This window comes from Boleophthalmus pectinirostris, unplaced genomic scaffold, assembly GCF_026225935.1.
Source record: "Boleophthalmus pectinirostris isolate CB_2022bp ecotype Guang Dong unplaced genomic scaffold, ASM2622593v1 HiC_scaffold_23, whole genome shotgun sequence".
NCBI classification, from domain to species: domain Eukaryota; kingdom Metazoa; phylum Chordata; class Actinopteri; order Gobiiformes; family Gobiidae; genus Boleophthalmus; species Boleophthalmus pectinirostris.
The window spans coordinates 25885888-25913777 of NW_026571207.1; the positions used below are offsets into that span (position 1 = coordinate 25885888).

General features: G+C 37.0%; 1 protein-coding gene across 1 annotated transcript; it reads right to left on the reverse strand.

The window, feature by feature from the left end:
• Positions 1–192: 192 nt before the first annotated feature.
• On the reverse strand, positions 193–27619 carry adam19b (ADAM metallopeptidase domain 19b). Its single transcript, XM_020927227.2, is given in 24 exon segments — positions 193–1300; positions 1481–1578; positions 2201–2509; positions 2587–2689; positions 3024–3150; positions 3224–3332; positions 4108–4185; positions 4303–4519; positions 5137–5219; positions 5221–5246; positions 6555–6750; positions 7609–7698; positions 8502–8679; positions 8766–8905; positions 9496–9580; positions 9704–9870; positions 10595–10666; positions 11881–11946; positions 12043–12259; positions 14635–14711; positions 15468–15546; positions 26020–26099; positions 26232–26338; positions 27341–27619. Coding segments are annotated over 24 exon segments (2796 nt in total). The 5' UTR covers positions 27426–27619; the 3' UTR covers positions 193–1293.
• Positions 27620–27890: the final 271 nt, after the last annotated feature.

Consider the following 27890-nt stretch of genomic DNA (forward strand, 5'->3'; position numbering starts at 1 on the left):
CCAGAAAAGATACACAATACACCTTAACACAGGAAAGAAGACCACATGACAAAAAGGTGTACACTTTATGATACATTCTAAGCGGTTCTGACTACAAATTATCTGTGGTTTGGTCCCATTCTAGTCCTAGTCCAGGTTTCATTATGGTTTCATCCCAGTTCTGATAGGTGTGTGTAGATACAAAGACACAAGTTTGATTTTACAGCATTTTCACTTTATTAAGTTCATACCATTAGCAGACACAGTGTTGCACAGTGCCCTGGTTTGCATAGGTTCAATACAAAAGTTAGATGGCATTCACTATAAAGAAGACAGTTGTAGGCAGTTACTTTGAAGAGTACCCTATAGGAGCCTGGTCAGCCAAAATTATTCAGTGCTACTTAAGCCTTATCCAGATTGAATGTGTTGATATGGATGGGGTTTCCAGTGGATGAATCACATACAGATGCAAATGGATACCCAAAAGGTGAAAAAGCAGAGGTGAATGAGTGTGGCTGACCAAGATACCTCAGCAGTAGCAAAATTTACCTGTACTACAATCATTGAGAAAAATAAGGTACATTAAAGCACTAGAATGCAGATGAAAACTGATCACTGATTGTCATGAGAAACTTTGAGATTCTATTTATATTGACAGTTTACTGATGAAGCTGAGACATGTGACAACGCCGTCTCTGATTAGCAACAAAGTGCATTACAATAAACAAAATTAAAATGTAAAAAAAAAAAAAAAGAAAAAACATCCCTTAAGTTTAACATTAATTTCCCCCAGTATTCCCAGGCTTGTATCTCATCCAAAACCTACTTACAGCATGCAGTTGTGGTCTTCCCTGATGCCATTACGCCCAGTTAAGACCCATTATTTTTCTCACAAAGGAAGTGCAAGCACCTCTTTAATTGCATTTTTTTTCTTAATATAAGATAGTTCCTTTCATAGCTGATGCTCTCATAAGGGCACCATAGTTAGTACATAGGCTACCCTGTAAACATTCTTCTTTATTGTGAATAAATAGGACCAGGACAGCCTAAACTGTTGATTCACAGGAATATGTTCACATTTAAAATAAAAAATTTAAAATAGTAAATGGAACAGCATGAATCTGAAAATTAAACACAAAAACAACTAAAATTATAGTTAATTCCCCCCATTCACTAAAAGCAGTTCAGACATTATATCTACTGCAGTGTGTCAAGTATTTCACACGTACAATGCCACATTTACTTGGTCACATAAAAAGATTTGAGGCAGTGCATCATTTGATGTAATCTTCAGTGCATCCCTGAGGTCCTGGTTTAAGTCCTAAAAATACAAAAATATTTAATACACAGCGCTTAATTAATCAGGAAAAAAGGTGGTTGTAAAGCAGATCTGTTATATGATTGTATTACTCTGGTAACAGTATTTTAATAATTATAAAAAATTATCAAGACTCTTTAATAATTGGTACAATTATTTAACATGATGTGAGTGGTGTTTTACCTTTTTGGCTTCTTCTGTCCAGCAGAGGGAGCCAAAGCTGCTTTCTTCTTTTGCAGCGCATCACTTGTAATTTCGCCATTTGACACTTTTGGTTGCTCCTAGAATAAATAAATGAAATAATAATAATAACATATATATATATATATATATATATATATATATATATATATATATATATATATATATATATATATATATATATATATATATATATATATATATATATATATATATATATATATATATATTTAATTAAACTCATGTATAAAGTAAATGATGTACTATACATTTTAAATGGGTCCTGTACCAATTTCAAATCAAGAAATTATCTCTGAAACTATCTCTTGTAGATATTTTTGTAGCAAAGAAGGAACTGTAGTAGGCGAAGGTGTAGAGCAAGAGCAATACAGATACAGATATTGCTGGTTAGTTGATTAAAAATAAAGCATTGCTAGCAAACACAGGAAGCAACCACCTACATGACTTTGAGGTATATGCTTTATACCTGTTCTATTCTTAGCTGTTACTGAGTTTAGACTACAGACCAGTTTAGTCTTGTTTGGTCCTGTTCTAGTCCTAGTCTAGGTTTAGTCTCATTTCATGTGGATACAAAGAAACACAAAGAAGTTTCATTAAAATAGCAGTTTAAGTAATGGCAATGGCAGTATATCCGATTACAGCAGTTATTATTTTAAATATTCAAATATTTTATGTACTTACTATAGTCAATTTGTTTCTAGGAGTGACAGGACATGGTGGTGGAGGTCTGTTAGGGGGGTCTGGTCTGGGTTTAGGCCCTGACAGAGCTGCTGGCTTGGGGTTTGGAAGAAGGGAAGGAGGCGGGCCAGTAGGAGGCCGAGGAGCTTGAGTTTTCTTTTGAGTTGATTTAACAGAGATCTGAGCATCTCCTTTAGTTTGACTCAGCGAGGGTTTATCTGTCACATACGCAGGGACAGGAGGGGGCTTCACTGCTGGCCGTACAATAGACCGAGATGCACAGGACGGACTGGCCCCAGGAGATGACCTTCCCTGGAAAAAAAATTCAAAATATTAATCTATATTCACATATGTTTGATTCATATTTGGCTATTGAAGTGGTCTCTTACCAACAGATCTGTCTCCTGTTTCTTCAGTAGGAATGTTGGATTAGCATGGCCACTCACATGGCTGCTGTCATTCAGGGGCTTCCCGTCAACAGGCACTGAACAACTGATCACAAACAAAACAAACATAGTAAGAAGGGATAGAGAATATAATATGTTTTATACCTTATAATATTTCGAGATCTGTATTTCCTCATCATAATCTTCTTTTTCAGTTTAATGCGGCCTTCTATAAATTCAGTAGTGCATATAGTCATGGGATTCAGCTAACTTTTATAGGTGAGATTTTGAGACATTTTCAAAAGTGCATCTGTTACATGATTATCAGTAAAACTAACCAACAGTATTATAATCATTGTCAAATACATTTTTTACAGTATTTCTTATCTCACAAAGGTGTTCTTATTTGGCCTTGTCTACATTAAATCTCTGTAGTGTACCTTGGTACTGGAGGTGGCGTGGATGTTTTCAGTGGGCGGAGCTTATGTTTATAGCAGCACCACAGTCCAGTGGCAGCCACGACAAAAAGCACCAACGGAAGGATCACGACGACCAGCAGGAGGTTATCTACTGGGCACATTCAAATTAGAATTAGTCTATCAAATTATTTCACATTTTTAAAGAGAGATGTGACACTGACTGTTGCTGATGACTGGTCCACTGTCCACACTCCCTCCTGAGCCTCTCTGGTCACACAGAGGAGGAGCCCAACCCGGGTCACAGTGACAGTTGTGGTTATTGTTGCAAAACTGAAAAATATATAATACATAATAGCATTATTATATCTGTGATTTACTCATCTTTTTGTACATATTATTATGGGATGTCGGTGGGTCAAGCCTATCAGGTTTTGTAACAAAAGCAGCTGGGGCAGTGTTGACAGTCAGACAACCGTTAGGAGATTTCCCCGACCAACCAGTCCCTTCTACATTATGCTCGATATATATATATATCTTATTTTACCTGAGATAAATAATAGAAATGTGTGCTGTTTCTTGATACTATGTGCTATTTTTTTCTTCTTCTTTACTCAAAATCCATGTTTGTTTTGACACTGACTATGAGCTTCTCTGATTGCTAAACTGCCTGTCAGTCAAACTAGTGGAAACAGGATATGGTTCTAGACCTGGACATCTTTGTAAAGTTTTGTGTCAGCGTGTGGTCTTGGCTGGCCAGGCAAAATTGAGAAAATACTCTTTATTTATTCTCTCAACTCAAAAATCAATGTGGACAATGAAGGAAAGCAATAATAAATCAGGGAACCCAAAACAATATGGAAAATATATATCTTATGCACATAGCAGTGTTAACTATGACTAGGTATGTTGTTATCAAGTTACATACCTTAGAGTTACATACCAAAGATTTTGCAATTATATTTTGCAATTTCCTTTGGGATCAATAAAATATCTATTCATGTATCTATCTATCTTATACAGGTTTAAATAAAGTCACTGTCAACATTGCCAGCAGGCTCAGAGCCAGCCCCTTCCTTTAGTGAGTTGTGCACATATAGGAAATTACCCCATGTCCGTGGCACTTGGCATTGCACTCAGCAGTTCTGAGAAATGATGCATTGCGGCACACTCCATTAAAGCAAATCTGTTAAATGAAAAAGTAAGAAAGTTTATAGGGATGGTAAAAATAGATGGATTCAATGCCTTTTGTACAATAGAAATTTCCATAACATAAACTGCTAATGGTTCAGATCTGCTTTACCGAGTCTTCTCCACACTTGGTGCCCGTCATGACCAGCCCGGGGTCCAGAGTGTCTCCTTGTGGGTCCTCATCTCCCTGGGTAACTTTGTACACATGAGTCCCCATACACAGGAACTTCTTAGTGCCAATGGTGACACTGGTCTCTATACGGACAGCACTGGTCTCCAGCGGCTTAGTGGCTGAAGAGACGCACTGGATTTTCCCACATTTAGCATCCCTAGAAGATAAAAAAAAGAGTTATAGATAATAATAATAATAATAATAATAACTATTATTATTATTATTATTATTATTATTATTTTAGGTATATAAGTGTATTTAGCACCAGAAAAAAACTGTTTCAGTATATTAGGTAGGCCAATCAATTAGGGTTTATTGGCTAGACTATACATTGACCATCATTGATCCATAGTGTCGTATAATGTTTAAGCTTTCTGACTGAATAAAATACAGAAACAGTTATAATATATTTGGTACCTTTCTGACAAAATATGCCTGTCACTCTCTGCATCGGTATGTGCTGATGCGTGCAGAGAAATTTCTAAAAAGTCCCGATGTAAGTTTTCTGGTGGAAAGTTTGAAACATTCTATTGCCCATGGAGATGTGGTTGGTAAATGAAAGATAATTTATACATATACTGTGCAACTTTCCAGGCAAAGCAATAACACTCACTACTTTCATAGACAAAGTATCAGTAGTAGCGCTATCATGAATAAAATGCATTTCTGCTTTGGAATCCAGTGCTCTTTGTTTTAGTACGTGATTTATAAACTTTGTCCCAAGCATGTTGAAGCTGGGTACCATCTGAAATCTACTCAAATGTTTTACCTTACCTATCTGTGCATTTCCTGTATTTCCCATACATATCTTTGCCACAGTTTCCGTACATGTCCCCAGCTTCATTCACCTTCTTGAAAACACAGGTCTGGAGCCGGACGACCATCTATCACAAACAAAAGGGTGACACATACAGAGATAAAAGCTTGATTAATCGTGCAGATTCACAGTGTAGTCACAGAACAGGGCCCAGATGGCACAGCTCACTGCTCTGAGTGGCTCTTGTGGCCTCTCCAGGGAGGTGCTGCCACTCTCAAATCACATACACCAACACTGTCCAATAACAATGCTTCTTCTTTAAAACAAATGTCACTGTAAATACATTGTTGCAGGCAATGTTGAGGAGGTCTGCCTTCAGGCCAAATAAGATTTAGGTTTGTAGAGATGCAAGCTCGCTCAAAGTACAGACTTTTTTAGTGCAATAAAAACATCTAAATGAAACAAACAAACATGCTTTAATTTGTGTCTACATTTGGTTAAAAATTTACATACTGTGGCTTTAAATATTTACCAATTTTGATGTGCTGTGTAAACATGAACACACCCTACAATGGCACACAGGGTTTATCTAGAACACTACAAAGACTCCATTATTAAATCCAGTAACTGATAAAGAAAATATAAAATATAAACTATGAAACTCAAACTGAAAGTGGAAAGATTATAGGGCTTTAATGTTCTGGAAGTAAAGACAGCTTTTCTCAAAATCAATGGTTTATAGATTTCTCCATTTGATCCAAACACAGTGTCTACATCTGTACTGTAAGTCACACCACCCCTGATCAATACATCCACACACACACACACACACACACAAACACACACGCTGAGTTTCCATGCTTTTGGGGATGTTATATTGACTTCCATTCATTTCCTGGAGACTGATCCAATCTTTAAGGTCCTATATTACGAAAAATTTACTCTAGTGAGCTTTAAGCCATGTTATAATGTTGTTTCCTCATCAAAAACATACCCAGTGTTGTGTTTTCTTTCATTCACACATTTTTTTAATAACCCTTTGTTATTAGTCTCTCTACATCTCCAAATCTCATAACGCTCAGTTCCATCTTGTGAGGACATGTAATGGTAGTTTTCATGTTAGCAGCTACCTTTTTACATCACAAGGTGGAACAAAGTCTTTTCAGCTTGACAGAAGAACTGAGCCTAAATATGCAGGGTTTGTGTGATAAACATGCGTGATTGAAACACATGAGGAAACAACACTATAACATAGATCAGAAAATAGTGTAATATGGGCTTTTTAACTATGCAGATGATTTAATAATAAAGGATTCAGGTCTTGGGGATCTGATTTTTGTCCCCATAAGGAAGACAGGACCCCCATGCATTCAGTGTGTATACAGATTTTAGTCCCCACAGTGTGACAAATACTCGCCCCCACATACCCACTCACCTTTGCCCCAGAGAGATTGACACTGCTGCTCCAGAGTCAGGCACATCCCAGTGTAACAGTAAGCCCCTCCCCCTGAACACATAGCTCCATCCATCAGGTAAAAGTTAGCGGGACAAGATTCAGCTTTCCCATCACAGTATTCCGGGAGGTCACATGATCCGGAAGCAGCGCGGCACAACACCCCAGGGCTCTTCAGCTTAAGGAGAGAAAGAGGAGTAGTATATGAAACAATGAGCAGAAAGTGTAACTAAACTTAAAGGTGCACTGCGCAACTTTTCTGTTGGACGGTCTGCTATCTGCTTGTCTCCATGGTGATGTTATTACTTTGCCTGGAATGTTCGATGGTATGACATTAAACATATCCATCTAGCATGTATTCATTACTGGTGTTTTTATTGCTCAAGAAAACAATAATTCCTTCAGTGAATAGTGACGACTCTCCATAGATCTGACTCGTAACGTAGCATAGTGCTGTAACCTGCTTGTCTCCCTTGTGATAGAAAGATTTAATTTATACTCTGGAGCATTCTAGACAAAGCAATAACATTTCTAATGGAAGGATGTTCCACTAGAAATGTTACGCAGTGCACCTTGAATAAGGTTGCTTACAATTTGTGTACAAAGAAAGTGAAGCAATTTTGTATCCATTAAAAAAAAAATTTAATCAGCAGTTCCAAACACTTTATAAGAACAGACTCATGAAAGTATTGATCAGTTTAAAGCATCAATTACAAATGACAATCACTACCACGAAAGTGACTTGCTGAGGTAAACCAACGTGAAATTATGTATTGGTTTTTAGAATCTAATTAAATCAAAAATAATTAGAGGATTATAAATTTCATATTATAATCCTAATTTAATACGGACTACAGATGCAAATTAGCACGAGAGCGTCAACCTGGTACAATGTATCTCTACTGTTAAGGTTAATGTATATTGTGCACTGTCCCTGTCTCATTAAATAAACTAAACTTAACATACATTCATTTAAATCTAAAATACCTTTAATTACATTCACTACTTTTAGCCTATGTGATTTTCTTTGCATTACCTTGCAGTTGTCACAGCAGACGCCATGGGCACATTCAGCTCCAGCTTTCAAAGTGCAGTTGTTGGCGTTGCAGCATGGACTTGTACACTCCTAAAAATCACAATAAACTAGTTAGAATTAATGGTGCTCTATGTAACTTTTCTGATTAGGGGTCCACTACTTGCTTGTCTCTGTGGAGATGTCATTACTTTTGCCTTGCCTGTGTTCCTCAGGCTTACCTATCTTACATATATTAAATTACAGGCATATTATTTCTTTAAAAATGTTTAATGCCATTTTGTTGAATCTAGACAAAGCAACAGTAACATCTCCATACAAGCAGGTGGCAGACCCTTCCCCAGAAAAGTTAGTGCCTATTTAAAGGGGCCATATTGTGCTGTTTTCTGATCAATGTTGTTTCCTCATCACAAACATACCTAGAGCTGTGATTTGTTTCATGTTTAACACACAAATCCTGCATATTTAGGTTGAGCTTGTCTCTCAAACTGAAAACACTCTGCTCCACCGTATGATGTGAAGTCTTCCACATCACACCAACTTCCAGCGTGTTTTTAAACTCCATACACATTCATTAGAATCATTTGGATAATTTTAGCCCTGGAATTGCCAATCTCTACTGAACAAAAGGTAAAAGGTAGACGGTAACTTGAAATCTACCGCTTCATGACATCAAAAGGTAGAACAGAGCATTTTAAAGCAATAATAAACAGTAACTCAAATGTGTGTAAATGACACAAAATACACCTCCATGTTTGTTTTTGAAGAGGTAACAACATCATAAAATGTCTTAAAGCTCACAAAAGTCAATTTTGTGTAATATAGGACCATCAATATTTGCCAGCATTAATATTTAATATTTGCCAGCTAAAAAATACCCATAATTTGTGACTGACCTCTTCCTCCCCGCAGTCGCACTCCTCTCCCTCCTCTAGGTACCCGTTCCCACAGCGCTGGCCTCCGTACATGGCTCTGGTGTTGGGCAGGTTAAACAGACATTTCCCACCTCCAGAGTTCAGGTAGTTCTTGAGCTCCTTCATGTTACAGGCATTGAACACTTTTGGAAATGGATGCCTGGGTCACAAAGATACACACATTTGTCCAGTGGTCCTGTTTGCTGGATGTCTGGGAGATGAATAGTTGTTGTATTTTTAACTTACCCAGTGGCAGCAGCCATGATGCATCCCCCGTCCTCTGCTTTGGCCTGGCAGCACCCGGGAACATCATGACTCATCCCAAAGTTGTGTCCCATCTCATGAGCCATCGTCGCAGCAACACCAACAGCCGACTCTGAGTGGTCCTGTGGAAGACATTACTTTAGAATGAGTTCAAATAAAATAAGAAAGTATATATCATATGTGTACATACACAATTTTTAGATACAAGAAAATGAAAATGTTTACAGTGAAACATCTGTAAATATGACAGAGATTAAGGGAAAAGAAGTAGAAGAAGTAAGTTCCCATTTATTTTCCCATAGACTTCCAAAATTTAAATATTAAAAGGTGACTTAATGTAACAGGGACATACTGTATTTAAAGGTGCAGTTTTTGGTTGAGGCTCCATCACCTCCTTGTTTTTATGTATAGTCATTTCTCTGCCTAAAATCTTCCACAGTATGACATTAAACATTAAACCTTACATTTATTCAATTACAGGCTTTACTGGCCTGATACCTTAAAAATACCGTACAAAACAGGTCTCCATGAAGATAGAAAGGTTTAATACCATACTGTGAAACATTCCAGACAAAGCAATAACATCGCCATTCAGAAAAGCACAATTACACCTTTAATTAATCCTGAGGCCAATCCAAAAATATATACGATTAATTAATGATGGGGAGTTAATCTGGATTATTCAATTGCCAGTGGTCATTTGTTTCCTTACTGTATTGACTCCTCCAGACTGGAAATCGGAACACATGGCTTTGAGCGGTGCCAGTCCGATGGTGGTGCCCTGGAATGATTTCCCCCTGGAAACATAAATCAAGCTCATCATTTGCTTAAATTGGCCATAAACCTCTGTCCCTGAATCTGAAGGTGGACAGCAGAAAGATAATGTAATAAGAAATGCAATAAGAAATAATGGCACTTACGTAATGAGCTGTGCATTGTCATTGGGGAGAGAGCGGAGATTCTTGCCTCTCCAGGACAGGAAGGAAGCCAGGGTGCTGTGAGGGTTATCAGACACCTTGATCTGGTCCTGACTGGTCCACACCTCCAGACCAATTAATGCCACTCGAATGTTCAAGGCTTTGTAGTACTGGAAATATCAATATTTAAAAGGAAACTGAAATTGGAGCTTCTGGAAAGATATAATGGACCAAAAACCCTGTATGGTTGATGGTGGTAAGTCTATGTGTATAGGTTTATATTCTGAAGTTCACATTAACTTTCACTTGTATTATAAGAGAAAAAAGTATAGATTTTGTCTGTCTGGGGCTCTTGTAATAGCAAAGTTGTTTTAAATATTAGCAGGTAAGTATTATCGGTATTAATAAATCCTATGGGCCCCATTAAGAAGCTAAGAACTACTTGAGGGTTATTCTAATTATAAAATGTACTTTCTAAACTATGAACTAAAACATAAAAAAATCTGTATTCATGTAAAATATATAGTTGATTATCATGTATGGGTTGGATTGTTGTTGAATTTTTATATTTTTAAATATCTTGTGCACTATTCAGCTTTGCTAGAAGATCTGCCACCTGCTTCTTTGCATGGAAATGTTATGCTCGTAATGTTGCACAGTATGACATTACATTTATATATTGCCATGGAAACAAGTAGGCGACAATTCCAATCCAAGTCCGATCAGTGGAGAATGCATGTTTGTTTCATTATTAAAACACCTGTAATCGAATAACTAAATAAACATTCCAAGCAAACGAATAAAGTCTCCACACAGATAAGCAGGTGTCAGACCCTTTACTAGAAAATGTTACGTAGTGCACCTTTAAACATTTTTTGAAATTTACATTGTTACCTTGTCAACCAAGTTAGCTGCTTCCAGTAACTTCAGTTGTGTCTTCTCAAGGCTACTCCCATGCTTCTCAAACTAAAAACGTTAGAAGCCACATCAATTAGAAACTGTCACACCCAGAAACGGTTCATCACACCCAAAACACCAAAACCTCAAAAAGAAAAATTCTGCCTCTGCAAAGGGAAACCAAAGATCTGAATCACGTCTATAACCACACTGAATGTTCAAGGCTAATTTAAAATATGATTCACAGCTATCCCCATATGTTTTACAGAAAACAGTTAAGTCTAATATAGTTTATGTCATTTAAATGAAAATAAAATAACACATGTAATTTTATAGCACTTTTTGGATAGTCAAACATGATTCATAAGAGGGGAAAAATAGGTGCCAGTGTGAACAGGTATATTTTTAGTAATGTCATAAATTTCTGTAGTCCAAGTTCCTTGGGGATTAAAGGTCCTATATTACACTAAATTGACTCTTGACTGTTGTTACCTCCTCAAAAACGAAGCTGTGTTTTGTTTCATTCACACGTGTTTGAGCAGCCCTTTATTATCAGTCTGTTTTAGAATGCTCTCCTCCACCTTATGATGAAAGGTTAATTTTCAAGTTAACAGCTTCTTTTAATTTTAGTTCAGTAGAAATTGGAAATTCCACAGCTGTTACCCAAATGATTCTACTGAAGGTGTATGGAGTTTAAAAACACAGTAGAGTGCTTCCTATATTACAGCATGACATCACAATGCAAGGTTTGTGTGTTAAACATGTGTGAAGCAAATAAACACAACTCCAGGTCTGTTTGTGATGAGGACACAACATTAGAACAGAGATCAGAAAATAGTGTAATATGGGACCTTTAATTACATTCTAACAATGAGTTTGGGTCATAGACAATAATAGATAATTGGATTACAGCTGGTTTAGTAGAGAGTGGGAAGGGGGGAAATAAATTGTACACTTTTTTAATGGCGAAAAACTATATAAACAAAAAACAATGTAATTAAAAAAAGCAACCCGGATACAACGTCAGTAGCATTAGCAAAAACATAGTGGTTAAGTTGTTGGAGTAAACCACAACAGTGAATATTTTAGAGGGGATGACTGCATGTTTATAGTCTCAAGTAGATAATAAAATGAACCTTTGTTTAGATTAAATGCTGAAGATACATTAAACAATGTTAAGATCTATAAACATCTACAAATACAGGCCCCCACTACTGCAATATAAAACAGTGTAATTAAACACGCCCTTGTCTGGTGGAGTATTTTTTCCGGAGGGTCCTTACCTCAGCTCTGTCTGCCACAAGCAACAACTCCACATATTTCATATTCTGATTAAGGTCTCTTTTTTTCTACAAAACGAGACAGGAAAGGTCAAAGGTGAATTATGGGGCTATTAAAAATGTCTGTCTCAATATTGACGGCGGGCATGTCCTCTGTCTGCTCACCCTTTTGTTGTGGGGTGACATCATGCTGTAGATAAAGTCGTTAAGACCCCCCTCAAGATCTTTGTGGTTGCCATGGTGATGCAGACAGTGACCTGTTTGGAGATGGAGGCTGTCAGCTCTGAAGACAGCATGTTGTTGTTGCTTTTGTTGGCTGTCATTGTAAACAGGAAGCGGCTCAACCAGGTAGCTGACGCTGGCATTTAGGCAAACTAGTCCCCTGGGAAAACAAGGCATATATACAAGGGTTCCATCTAATAATAAGTTTAAATGATCAATATCAGTCGATAGTGCTTGCGGGTGTTCATCACGAAATTACGCAAAGGACACTGGTTTCAATTGAATAGTGTGTATGGCAGCACTTGGGTGTCAAATGCTAAAATGGGATCAGAACTTAAGTGCTGTGACAGCTAAAAGTGCAAATAATTTAAACTATTAACCCCACTTAGCGCAATGGAAATTCTGTACATACAGATAAAGGAAAAAGACATTTTACATTCAAACATATTCAAGACATAAACTAAGCAAGCAGAGGCTGCATATTGACTAGTGACACACTTTAATTAAATATATTTGACAAAACTTATAAAAACTATATTTATGTACACCTATACCTGTATAAATACATGGACTTATTCATTCTATACTTATAGATGTGTTTTAGACATAATATTATTATTTATTGCTTCCTAGAATAGCACTGTTTTATTTATTTCTCCAAAGCTGTATTTAGTAATGTTTTCCAGGTGTCAGCATAAATAGGCTAGTAAACATGTATAAAGACACAAAGCTGAGTAAAACACAAAAGAAAATGTATACATACAAGTATACAAATACAAAACCAACCAGATGACCTAGTTTCAGTTAACATGCACAAAACTACAATATCTCACAGTTTATTTATATTATATTTATTTATATGATTTATATTTAAAATGATGCTGAATGATTGATTATGCAGGCTTGGGATTGGCACAAATGTGTAAGTACTGCTTAAATTACACTAACAAGACAAATCATTTATTTATTTAACCAGGAAGAGCAATTAAGAACAAGTTCTAATTTGGAATGATGACCTGGATAATCTACAGTCTAATAATTTCTGCATGATTGTAAACAGAACTTATGGTATGTGTACATGATTTTGTCTCTGGCACAGACTTATGTTTTGCTCAGCTGATGTGTGTAAACCAAGACCAGCTGAAACAAATGAATTCTTGTAGCCTCTGTACAAAAGCAGTTGCCAATTCACAAACACACAATTATCCACGAAAGCCGAGGGTCAGACAGCTGTGGGGAACATCTGCTGAGGTCAGACGCCCACTTGGAAACCCTTGCTGTGTTTGCATGTCTCGGGACAATCTGAATTAATAAGTGTACTCCTCCACACTTACAGCAATGAATCTGCTCTGTACAAATAAACCATGGTTGTCACTGCCGTGTTTTTGCCTCTGTGTCTCTATCAGGAAGAGTGGACCCATTGAACCAGCACTGAGCCTATGACCTACTAACCCACTGGACAGCACAATACACTACACTGCACCATTCTTTCCTGTGCTATCTTCACCCTGCAAATGACAAGTCAAGAGGAAGGAGCACTTTTAGAAGTTATACTCTATCCCACACAAAAGCCAGAGGAGTCTCTGTGTCCATCCCAAATATGGATAAATGAAAAGGGCATACGATGTGTATATTCATGTATTCACTGTTATCAAAGTAAGAGCCAGATGGTTTGCAGTGGGTCCCTCAGAAAACACAAAGGTGTGTTCATAATTAGTGATAGTATGTTTTATATATGTTAGTGCTTTGCCTGTAATGTTCAACAATATAACATTAAAATCTCCATGGGGACAATCAACACTCACAGTAAGAGTGCACTTTTTAATCAATAAATGCAAGGTATATGATTTTATTTAACATTGACAATGACATTTTTACAGAGATAATCAGTTGGTGTACACTCCACCAGAAAAGTTATACTGCACTTTCAAGCATTATAATTATTTTGGCACTCAGTAAAATTAAAACAAAAAAAAACTTAATTTCAAATAATTGTAACTTGTTGTGCTTTCTTCTTGTCTAAATATGAGAATAACATAGCAATTTTTTCCTGTTAAACTGTGGGTAATAAATGAGCTACTCTCGTCATTTTGCCAACTTTAACAAAATGGAAGATGCTGAACCTCAGCAAAAGCAGTTATTGTTTAGACTCCGATGCTTTGCTAATTGCTGTGCAGCCATTTTTTTTTCTTATCTTGTGTCCTGAAATGCTGGCACGTCATGGTGAAAATAATGAACAGAGGCTACAACTTGGACATATTGTTGTAAACATTGTGTTATCCAGATAAATCACAACTGTCTGGTTTGCACAATCTTATCTACGGATTACTCCCTTTGTGCAGAGATAGTGTAGGAATAGCTCAAGTCTGCATATTCTTTGCAATTTTTTTCTTTCCCAACACTGAAACCAGAAAGTTTGATCCTTTTCTAAAGTTTTATGGAGAAGCTAGACTTTATACTTGAGGGACACTTCACCCAAACTTCTGCACTGCTGAGATTCATCATCAGAATATATTTTTATAATACTTTTCTTACCGAAGTCCTGAGCAGGTGCTAACGACAACACTGGATCCCTCTATTCCTTCAACTTTCCCATGGTAGAAGCAGTGTTCCTGGAAGATAAAAGAATAATAAAAATCATATTTCAACTCACCAATCTTCACAAAGCTATTACGACACAGTTTCTCACAACCTTCCTTGCATGTGTTTTCTATTATTTGTTATCTTCTCTACTTACTCTACTTGGGACGAATACAGCATATAAAAAAATGTATTTAGTTACAGAATACTGAATACCTTCAAATGTATTTCATATTCACGTATTCTGCTGCATAACTCAATCTGAGTACTATATTTTGAATACTTGGAATACTTGAAGGAGTACAAAAGCTTTATGTATGTTTATACCATTTGTTATACATTTATTTATCATTAGCTAGAGAAGAAAAAAATCTCACTTTCACTCACCACAAGAGCAATGTTTTTCTATTTTTCTGTCTAATACCCTTTGGTTTGAGGTCTAAACTGTGTGATCAAATATTACAATGTGTTCTTTGATTTTAGGAAAGTAACTGTATTCTTAATAGCAGCAAATGAAACAGTAACAGTATTTTGAATCTTCTTTGTCTAAAGTATCAAAAAGTCAGATACTAATCAATACTAAAACTAGTATCGAATCTAGATACAACTGTCTAAAGAAAGAGTGTTTTTAATCATCATTGTGGTTATTGAGTATAGTCTATTTCTTGATGTCAGAATTGAGTTTGAAATTTTAGTATCATGACAACACTATTCTGAATACATATTTTCGGTACATGTACTTAGTTACCGTACTGGGCCCCTATAACTCCATCAAATCTTTGACTCACATCTTTGCCAGGAGCAGAATACATGCGGGTTCCATCAGGGCTATACCATATTTCCTGATATCCTGGGGCCAGCAGCTGCCTACAGAGAAAAAAAAAACAAAGCAAAGTTAGATTTTCAAGAAACATATGAAACTCCTCACTGAGCAATGACACAGCAGAGTAGCATAGCACATATAAAATGTTTGAAATCTGCAAGGAAGATTGCAAGCATATTCTCTGCAGCAGCCAACGCTCATAAATCATTCAAAGAGACTGAAGGACAACTCAAAACCAGGCAGCTTTAAAGATTTAGAAGAAGATCTACAAAGATAATGTTTCTGTGTTTTAGTTCAAGAGGAATGTGGAAACTTGTAGTAATTGACTGCATGTGCACTTTTAATGGGAAAGGCAATAAGTTGTGTTCATGTGACTTCTACCTATCATGGAAATTACTGTATCAACCAGGAATATAGTAAAGGGAATATAGTAACTTAAATGATATTTTTGGAACTCAGTATTTTTATGTAATTTTTCTTTGAGGCAACAGAAGCTCAGCTGGTTGACTGTTTGTCCACTGATCCTGCTCCCACAGACACTTAACCCATCTCACCCCCAGTGTCTGCGTACGGTCTGGTGTATGATTGTGTGTGTTTATGGGTGAGTGGCTCTGTGATGTAAAGTGCTTTGAGCGCCTTGAAGGTGGAAAAGCACTATATAAAAATGTGACCATTTACCCTTTATGTTTTGTAGTACAATACAACTTGAGCAAGAGGATTGAATAAATAACTTCAGTGATTCATTACTGACTCTAACCACTTGCATGTTTTATTGTGCTGTCTATTTTTTACAGCTAATTCTTTATGATAGACATTTAGAAAAAGGTTTACTGAGATTATCTTGCTTTAGTTTAGGGTTATTGTGTCATCAGCATATTAGACAATTCACACATTCTAGGCCAATCTGCATGATACAATAACTGTTCCAAAGTTCAATGTCTTCTCTGTACCCAAATTAAATATAATAAAAAATATTTTTGGAGTACATAGTGTCATAAATGGTACATTTACACAGACATAATTGTACAAAAGGCTGAGATTAATATTAGAATTCTGTGGATTCAGTTCTTAATAAAACAGACTCTTCCACAGTGTTACGTTGGCCTCTCCATCTAAAATGATGCAATCAAATTCTAAAAAGTGAATGAAACATATTTTGTTTAATGGGTATCATTAGCATGACTAAATGTAAGATTGGAACAATGCATTTTATCTTAGGCCCAGCCACAACATCCCAGTTTGATTAAATGTCTTTGGCTGCCTCAGGCAAACCTCCGTCATCCCTCTGGCCTAATATTTATATCTCAGACAGATGCTTGTTTTCCTGTCTTTCTCCTCCCAAACTTCGGCTCAAACTTTTCTTCCTGTTTTCATTCATAAACTCAGTCCAGATCACAGCTGGTTCATTTCGTGTCTGCCTGTCACATAACACTGACCTTAAACTTCAGGGCATCAACATGGATATGTATACACCAACGATATATACAATTTTACAAAGGTCCACAGTAGAAGTAGCAAAAATCATTTGCCACTAGGGCTGAGCGATTTGGGAAAAAAATACGGATTTTTCTGACAAGCATTGCAAAATTATGGTACTTCAGTAATTGTAGCCTTGGCGATTTACCAGTTATGTGCATTTAAATAGCAATTTTGATTTGATTGTGATTCATCTTAAGTTTAAACTTTATTCGCCACTCAAGTAAAAGTCATTGTAACATGCCCAGTCAACAGTGGGATGGTCATCGGGCATTCTCATACTTCACAGACTTCATATATCACATAGCTTACCGTTTGTCTGTGACTAGAATTAATTAGAGTAATGAGATAAATATTTTATATTTTACTATCACTGTATGTCTTCTGAAATTGTAGTTTCAATGTCAACAACCAAACCGAACAATTTTTTCCATGAATTAATTCATCACAAATATTCACAGACTATTAATAATTGCCAATTGTTTAACACAAAGTCTGAGCTCTGTCCTAAACCCAGTGCTTTTTACTGACTTTGAATCTGAATCTTGATTCAGATTGTTTAACGGCACAGTCTTACTAATAGTCTATTATATGCTCGGTTGAGTGTGCTAAAATGAACAAAAAGTGTCATTTAGACATCTATTACCTTGTGATTTCCTAATTCTGTGGGGAAAAGGAGTAAATGTCATCTTCAAGTAAAAATAGATGAAGACAGATGAGAGGAAAAGGGGGATTTCTCTTTATCCTGAGATCAGATGCCCTGCAGCAGAGAGCAGCCCTTAAAACAATGCCAGTCTATTGATGCAATCAGACATGACCAAGACTTCATCAACACATCCACTCATAAGCGGTACCAGCGATGTAGCAGTAAAATCCAAATGTAATCTATCAACGCTAATGATCTCATGCCAAACAGTGACTTTTGACCCTGGTTTATATGTGCTCTTCCTCTATTTCCTGCCCCACATTTCCTCATTGTGATGCTTCTGCCCTGTGCCATCTCTGTGCCATAGGGAGGACAGTCACTTTTTCCATTACAAAAAAACATAGAGGCTCTTTCTCTCAAGTCATGCCAGTCTGAAGCTGAGGCCGAGGTAAAGCACAATCTAATGAGACAATACAACAGTAAAACAGCTGTGCCCTCTGCCTCCGGGTGATGCACAGAAGAAACAGGTCTAATGTAACAAAGCTGTAAGAACTGATAACTCTTGTGTTAAAACAAAGTCCAGACCAACAATAATTTCCGGAATGCCTGTCCAGTTTTTACAGCACTATTATGCTGAACTAACTCATTCAAGGCACCAGTGCTCTCGGAAGTGATTCTAATTTGTAGTTTGATCTACAAAAAAGACTATAAAGTTTTTACTATCACTTAGTAACTTAGAGATAGAGGTAAAGAGAGACATAAAAGTTGCTTTCTAACAAAAGTAAAGCATAAATGACCTTTGTGGCAACGTTTTTGCATTTTCAAATAAGTAACATGCATAAATAACATATGAATCCACTTTCACACATAGGCAGGGTGGGTCAAATGAATTGGCATGCAGACACAATGATAGAGTGCTCAGATGAGAGCACATTTACTCCAGTGAAATGTTTATTAATATACACTTAATAAAGAGGTCAAACAGAACACACTGAATGAAACCATGGCCTATATTCCCCCGTGTGTGTTCTGATAATGTTAATTTCTATGACACTGGCTCTAAGTGGGTGCCAAAGCCAGGCAGTGAAATTCCTGGCATCGTCCAAAACCCAATATCTCTAATTACATCCAGCGCAGTGCTATGACAGCTCTCCCATTCTGACCGCAGAGGCCGTGTTAGTGCTGCTGGGAGGGCCACGCCACACACTACAATCTGGACACGGGCCAGACTCCAGACAGACCCAGTGATTGAGGGGAGCAGTAACAGGCTGAATCAGGACTACATGTCTGGGAGGGGAAAAAAGAGAAAAAAAATGTAGACAAAGACACACTTCAAGATGAGAATAATGGTCGAAGGAGTCATGCTAATGTAGTGGAGAGATAGCGGCGGAGCAAGGGATGTTGGGTAATGGATTCGGGTCAGTGGGGCGCATTCTCTCATAGTATTGGATGACATCATGGTACGTAAGTAGAGCTGAATTTGGGATAATATCTAACTGCAATGTTTCTGAAACACATTGCGATTGTGATTAGATTTGCAACTTCACATTTTAAGCATGTCTATAACAACTGACAAAAAGACAGAAATATGAACTGACAAGTCAGTACAAAAATCACATTTCAGAACATGCTTGTGCAGATCTTAAGTACAGGGTTTCCTAATTTGAAACCAGTCTCTTGCTATTTTTGCTACTTATTTTGAATGTATTACCATTTATATTTTTGCTTTTTATTATAATATAGTGTGATATGTGAGCCACTGTGTCCAAATAATTTCCCTTGTGGATCAAAAAAGTTTGTTTAAGTCTAAGGGTTAGTTTTTAATGAAGAGTAAAACTAGGCATGTTGTTGTTTGTGGAGGAAATTATGATACTTCAAAAACCAGTGTTTGTTATTTCAGTATAAAAAAATACACAGAAACAAAACACCGTACTCAAGTCTAGGTTATCAGCAGCATAAAAAAACAATAAAAAGTTGAAAATATTGTATGTCAAATGCAGTCTTTAAAGGTGCATTGTGTAACTTTTATGGTGGAGGTTATTTTTTCTTTGTCTAGAATGTTTCACAGTATGGAATTAAACCTTTCTATCTTCATTGGGACCAAACCAGGCGAAATTATTGGTCAGATCTGTGGAGCGTAAAACCTCACAGTCAGAATGCTTGTTTCTCTATAGGTGTTTTTGAGCAATGAAACCACCTGTAATTGCATAAACGTAAGGTAGAGGTGTTTAATATCATACTGTGGAACATTCCTGGCAGAGTAGTGGCATATCCATAGAAACAAGCAGCTGACGGACCCCCAAGCAAAAAGTTACATAGTGCTCCTTTAAAACAACCCCTACCTGTCTCCATTTAATGCTATTTTGTTGGTGCATTAATGTCAGGGCTACATGACAGTGGCCTTTACGATTTGCCATTCAAATTGCAATTCAGATTAAATTGTAATTAAATTTAGCATAAAGCAGCCTCAGCATAAAGTCACAGTGGCATGTAACAAAGATGGAGGGGCTTTTATTTTGAAAGGAGGTGATTGGGGGTGTGTTTGAAAATAAACAAGCTAAAGTTATACAAGGACATGTCATGATTCCTTTGCTCTTTACATCTTGTGATCCATCAGTTTTGTTTGTGTCATTTGGGAGCGCCATTTGTACACCGCCGAGTTATGTGTCTGCGTGTGGCCGTGCACTCCCGAACTCCGACCTTACAGAGATTGAGTGGGAGCTGTGTATTTGTACTGGGGCCCCGGGGAGCATCAGACGAGGTGAGGAGAGGAGTGACATGAAATAGTAGGGGTTGTAATTTTTAAAAGCATGAAAAAAAAAAGTCTGGGACAGTCAGTAAGAGTTATGGGGTGAGTAGAAGGATAGGAGACAATGTAGTGTATAGAGGTTTCCCCGGGGAGTGCTTAAAAGAGGGAAAGAATGGTACCGTGTGCTTAGTTAGTGGTGACCAGGAAGGGCAACGAACAGGCAGACACTCAAAGCAAAGTCATGCAGAGGAGGAAAACAGGGATATCCATGCCATTTATAAAACCGCCACCATAACTCAAAATCCCAAACGTCTCTGCTACTTTCCTCTGACTCCTCTCACCTCTCGGTCCATCATTCAAAGTCTTCCCCCTCCTCCGTCAAGTGTGCATGTTTTTATATCCTTTTTCCTGCCCTCTGAGTCAGCATCGCTCTCTGGCTGCAAACCAAATCAGCCATCAAAGGCCACGCCACAGCCCTTTCATTAAGATAAAAGCTCATAGACCGAAGATACAGAAACGATCAATGGTTATAGGTAGCATATATGAGCGAGTATGACTGCAGGGGAGGAAAGTGGATTGGACGTATGCCGAAACCAAGATGGCCAAAACAACACTTTACAGCTGCATGCTTTAAAAGGGTTGAGTTAAGTGCAGAGGCTGAAGTGAACAAGGCAGTGTAAGGGGTAGGCAGTCATGACTCTGTGCTAAATAGGACATGGAATAATATAGCCTTACAATGGGTTAAACTAACTTGTTACATGCTCAATGCAAAAGTATTTCGTTTAAAGGTGCATTGAGTAACATTTCAGGTGAAGGGTTCGTCAAATGCTTTTGTCCATGGAGATGTTAATGCTTTGTCTGGAATGTCAGTATTAAACCTTTCTATCATCATGGAAACCAAACCAGATCAAGTTACTGGTCAGTTCTGTGGACAGGCAAGCATGTTCACAGTCAGAATGCCTGTGTTTCTAGGTATTTCTGAGCTATAAAACCACCTTTAACTGAATAAATGTAAGGTAGAGCTGTTTAATGTTAACATAGTGCAAATTTAAAGAACATTATCTATTTAAAAAACCCTAAGAGACAAATTAAACAAAAACAAGTTTAAACAGGTCTAAACTAGGACTAAAGTGGGTCAAACCATATTTAATTCATGAATAAACCATGTTCAACTAGAACTAAACAAAGACTAAACATTGGTCTTGATCATATTCATGGGTTTGGGACCTATGACACCAGTTCTCTGTTGCCAAAGCGACTGAGCAATTTAAATCTAAAAATGTTATATTTTTAACTGGGAAATAAATTATTCAGATCAGCAGCCCATGAATAGGGATAAACTAGGATAAACCAGCCTAAAACAGATCTAAAATCAACCTGGTCTAAAGTAGTAGGACTAAATCATGTGTAAACCAAGCCTAGCCCAGAACTGAAGCTACTCATTTCAAATGTCAGCAATAGGGATACATTGAGGCCAGTAATAAAAATTAGCTGGATCGAATATCGGCTGCCAAATTTCAGTTCAGTTGATATCTGTTTGGACATATATGCTGATATAATAAGTATTTAAGGGTCATAATTGACCCAGAAAGTGTCTTAATGTTTTAACTTACATACATGTTTGGTTACTTCAGTGATAAATAACAGCTAAATAACACACTTGGATCAGCTTTATCTGAGGGCTAAATGAAGTCCAAACCAGAATGGAATCATGTGTAAATGAGGTAAACCAGGATTAAAGTTGCTCAGTCCAAATCTCAATGAATACACCAAGTCCTAGAACTAAACCAGGAGTCGTACATTACAGTTTTCAGTCATAAACTTGTCTAATAAAGGGTTCAACTTAACACACTGGACTTCCTAAACTTCTGTGTGGCTGGAGACAGTGGGACAGAGATGAAGAGCACAGCATGGGCTCAGACTGGGAGATAAGATAAAGAAATAGCGTCTCTTATCTCCTGCAGTGTCATGTTAACTGCAGCGGGGGCAGCGAGGACACAGGGAGGGAGAAACAGAGAGGCTACAGACCCTGGCTTCAGTCCAGACAGCTCCAGAAGACTACTCAAGAATTTCATTCAAAGCTGTACATGTGATGTGTTAAAACCAGATGTGGCACTGAGTTAGCATGTAGCAATTAGCGAGTCAGCAGAAGCTTTGGGGGTGATCGTAAACTGTTCATTTGTGGTTAAAGTGTTTTAATACAACAAATCAAACTTTGGCTTGGTTGTTCATGGGTTTTAAATAATAGAAAATTAGGACTGTCGCCACAGCAAATATTTGCAATTACTTCAAAACAAAAATATTCTGAAATCTTAATAATAGAATAATGAAAAGTCCTCAACCCTATGTCATGTCATCATCATATCATCATTTTCCATACCGCCTTATATAGCTGAGATATATTTTAATTACTATATTTCTAGATTTTATTTTTACTTGTACATATACATTTGTATTATTATGCCTTGTTTGACACCAGTCTCTTGCTATTTCTGCTAAAATTTTGAATTTTTTATACCATTCATATTTTTTTCTCTTTGTTATTATAATAGCTGTGTGGTTGATATATATATAATATGCAGATTATAGATTGTCACAATAATTACTATATCAATTTATTGTTCAATACATGACAGTTTTTTTTTTCGGGGATTTCACTGTGCATTAGTAATTAGAACTATTTACTCATTAGTTATACATAGAAGAACTATTTACTCATATTTCCTGTACACCAAATTAGCACAGTGATTTCATAAAAGTTTCCAGTGTGTTATTTCCTGTTTTCACATAAACCTCAAAATAGTGAGATTATTACCTTTAAAGGCAAAACACACCTCGTGCAATGTGTCTTATCTACCCCCACAAGATTTCTTTACTTAAATCCACTTTGAAATTTCAGAAACCCATTAGTTTTGGGGGACAATGCAAACCCATCTTCTCAAATACACTGTAACCCAATATCACCAAAGTCTATACAAAGACATGCACACAGACACACTGGGCATATGTGATTAATGAAAATTCCAGTCCCAAAAGGAAATCTAACATAGTGACCACCTGCTGGGGCAGAGGCAGAACAGGGGGCAAATCCCTGAGGGGACAGTCCCGCAGACGCACTGGAGTCACACACACAGACTACATGTACTGTGAGCTAAGTCAATAGGCGATACTAGAAAAAAATATTATATGTCTTCTTTCAATGGCTTTCTCTGGGGTCATTGCTACAGTAAATCATCTGCCCAACTGATATGCCTCTGATTTTAGACCAGATGCACTTCCTCATGCAGCTACATTATCTTCCCTTATTCAGCCACCCCAATTCTGGATTAAAAGTATTTTTAAAGGAACTGTGACTAGTGTAAAACAAGTCAAGACACAAAATTAATACATTTCTGTACATATGAAACCTCAAGATTATTTTGATACCAGTCCCTAAATCATAGTAATAAACGTTTAAGCAACAATGTTCGGCAGTGTTGTTACTCAAATTAATATTTAATTTAGAACTCATTTACGCAAATAATTTGGCTGTTAAACCCTAGGATCTGCTCTATCTGCTTAAGCAACATTAGGTTAAGAATAATCTTACTTCCTGTTAGACAGAGGCACACAGATCAGGTGTCAACAACCTCAGCAAACTAAACGCCATCACCTCCTCTGAACCAGCATCTCAAAAACACAGGGGCTCTGACCTAATCCATCAACAAACAGATGGTGGGCAAAGTGGAGCTAATCTAAAGTCAGTGAAAAGTTAAGAATGGACCTTTCCATGCACTTAATTGGTGTGAATCCTATGATGGTTTCACACAGGGATTTTCTTATGTCTTATTAAAACAAATAACAATAACTTTCAAAATTAATTATCAAAATTATCAAAAGCATTAACTCTGCTCTAAATCACATGCTTTTATTATGTATATACAGTACTGTAAATATAAATGGACATACTGTAGTTATCCTGCTAGCTGTCATGTTCAAAGTAGGAATTGTGTACGGCTCCATCGACTCCAATCACTTCGTATTGAAAAAATTATAGGTCTCTCTAAACAACTGCTGCCGTCAGGCTCCTCATTTTGATCTTAAAATGGTCATATTTTAGTTCTACATGATCCTAGTATTTTATTTTGCTATTTTGTCCATAAATTAATTCCTATTTCTGATATGGAACTCAGGTCCAAATTCATCCTGAAAACTGCTAGACTCATGAGTTTCATTTGACTGGAGCCAAACACTATGGGTGATGTCACACTCTCTTAGTCCACAACTTTATACAGTTTGTGGCTTTTACTCACAAAGGATTGGCTGTAGACCTCTCCTCTCAATTACAAAAGGTCAAAGCATATCAATGAAATGACTGAATCTTTGTTTGTAGTAAAATTTAATTAATTTTGATATAGACAACTTGCTTCATTCAATCTTCCTCATTGATAATGGCATAATATTTTAAGTGTTTACAAAGAAGAACTTGCATCATAAAGAAATGCTGCAAATCTTCCTGTTCCAAACGTTAGCACAGAATTTTCACAGAAGTATGTCAAAATATTTTTTATATCCTGCCTTGCCCTTAAACAGTGTGTTTCTGTTCCCACGTGACCCATTAATATTATGATGAAAAAATATAACTATGTACAGTGTACAATGAAAACAGCTGAGAATTTATTGAACCGTTATGAAGAATTATAGATTATTACCTCATGTTTTTTTTTTTTTTTTAACAACTATGGACCACAGGCAGGGAACTCCATGGACAATGATCAATTAATACTCTAACGACTCATTCACTGACAGATTCAGCTACAATGTTATCACAAATCACCAGTCCACCTAATGTTATGACAGTCAAAATCAAGACATATCTGGGGGAATAAATTAAATATAAAACACATTTCTGAGATGCTGTATTGCAATAATCAGTCCTAGAACATTTCTTGACCTTAAATATAGTATTCTGGATAATATAGGTAAGATATATGTATAAAAATAATATAATACAAAAATAGTAAATCTTGTCATGACTTCTGTGCCCTTAGATTGTATGTACTGGTAGTTTTGAACAAGCAGTTATCCTTACAGTTATTTAAGTAGTCTGTCAAAGGCCCTGTACCCCATTTTTCCATCTATTTGAGTGAAATTTGCCTTAGTACAATCTCAGAAAGTTGTGAAAAGAAAATGCTCGGGAAGCATAAAGTAAATGAGGAATACCTTTGAATCACTGCAAACTTTTAATGAACTTGATCTGTTTTGTATGTTTTTAGGACAGTAAAAATCAAGTATAGCACTTTTAAAGTTAAGCAATATTATTTTGACACTGACATACAATAAAACCAGCTTTTTACATCATACCCTGCTTTTGGGCACTGACCTGACCCATCAGTTGAGCACCTCTGTTCTATATAAGATAGATAAATATTACGTCAACTTATTGCTATGTCAACTTGTCGCTTTTAACAATACTGAACATTTAGAATACTTTTTTGTGGATAATTCTGCTTTATAGTTTGATTTCAGTATTATCATTTATTATCTTTAATTACTTCACCAATATTTCGCACTTTCAATTTGTTATCATGACAGTCTACTGTATATTGTACTTCTCTGTATAAAACTCATACAGTACATCAATGGAGCTGTGTTTTCATCACTTACTCATTCTTCTCCAGGTGCAGAGTGAGCTCCTGGCCCTCGGCTGTGATCACGACCTGAGTTTTTGGAGGGTGCTGTTTCTGCTGACACAAAAAGGGAAAACACCAAACATGAATCATCTCAGAAACCACTCATTAAAGAACAGTGGACCTATTACCTGTGTCTGGACTCATTGTATAAAACAGATGGTCAAACTGCACAGACATATGACTCACCTCCTCACTGGGCGACCTCCTGTGTCTCTGAGGGTGCAGCCAGATGGGGTAGGTAACCTCGTAATCTGGCACCTGGTCAAGGATGCTCCAAGATAGTTTGCGATATTCTGAGGGAAGAGGGAAAAAATAATGAGTTAATTAATGATAATAGAAATACTGAAGTAGCCATCCTTGATGATATAGGTATGGTTGTTTTTTCATAAAAGTTAAAGTAATCTATTACTACAAAAGGGCACACAAGTAGTAAATGCAGCAATGCAATTTTAACTTTAGTTTGTATCTATTTCTACTGACAAGGCTCTGGCAGGTTTTAAAGGTCCTCTATTACTTAAAAATGACTCTTTAAGCTTTAAACCATGTGAGAATGTTGCTCCCTCTTGAAAATCATACCTGGAGTTGTGTTTTGTTTCATTCATACATGTTTGAATAATTCCCTATCATTAGCATGTCTACATCTCCAAAGCTCAAAATACTCTATCCCACCTTGTGATGTCATGATGTTTTCAAGTTAACAGTTACTTTTACCCTTAGTTCAGAAGAGACTGAAAATTACAGGACTGAAATTATCCACATGATTCTGGTGAAGGTGAATGTGTGAATGAGTTTAAAAACACAGCGGAGCACTTCCTAACCGCATTTATACCACGTGACATCACAAGGTTGAACAGGGCATTTTCTGTTTGAGAGAAGAACTCATCCTAAATATGCAAGATTTTTGTGTTAAACGTGTGTGAATGAAATAAAAGACAACTCCAGGTATGTTTGGGATTGGGAAACATTACAACAGATGGTAAAACTTGCGTATTATGGGTCCTTTAATGTATTTAATAGATTTATGGGTTAAAGGTTATTTATAAGAAGATTAGACATTCGTAATCTGTGTTCTCTCAAATGCCATCTTTGTTTTAAAAATAATTACAAGCATCCTACTCTTTGTAACCCTGCATAGCCCAAGAGACTGAACCACGAGTTGCAACCAATAAACATAAAAGCAACAGTCAGTGCATAAACTATAATGCTACTCCATTATAAAAACTGTGCATCAGGAAAACGAATTAAAATGACGGATGAGCTAGCAGTTGCAACAGCACTGTACAAATTAGACTCACCATTGTAAACAGCGCCTTGAGGTAGAGCGGCCACAACACACAGGAGCACCACGACACACAGCCCAGCATCAAGACAAGCGCTCATTCTCGCGACAGTTTCGTCTCCAAACGCTATAACTGAACCGAGGCATCAACGTGCACTTAGTTCAAGGACGTGAGATTAGATGTTGTCGTGAAGCCCTCCGGTGATAGTGAGGGGACATGGCGATACACGCGCGTCTTCTGTTTGCTGTGAATGGGATGCTGCTGTAGCTGGAGGACGCAGTTTACAGCAGGGCGCACGCACGGATCCGTTTCAATCTCGGCCACGCCCCTTCACAATCTCGGATCGGATGAGGTGAGGCAAGAGCAGCCAGGATATGATGAAAATGTGTACCCGCCAGCAATAACGAGATGTCCTTAGAATATTAAGACAAGGCTATACGAATACAGGCCGTTGGAGTTCCTAGTTCATGACTGATAATTTATGTTACTGAGTTGTTATTGACCTATTTTAAAGGTGAACTGTATAACATTTCTGGTATATAACCCCTGCTTGTCTCCATGGAGG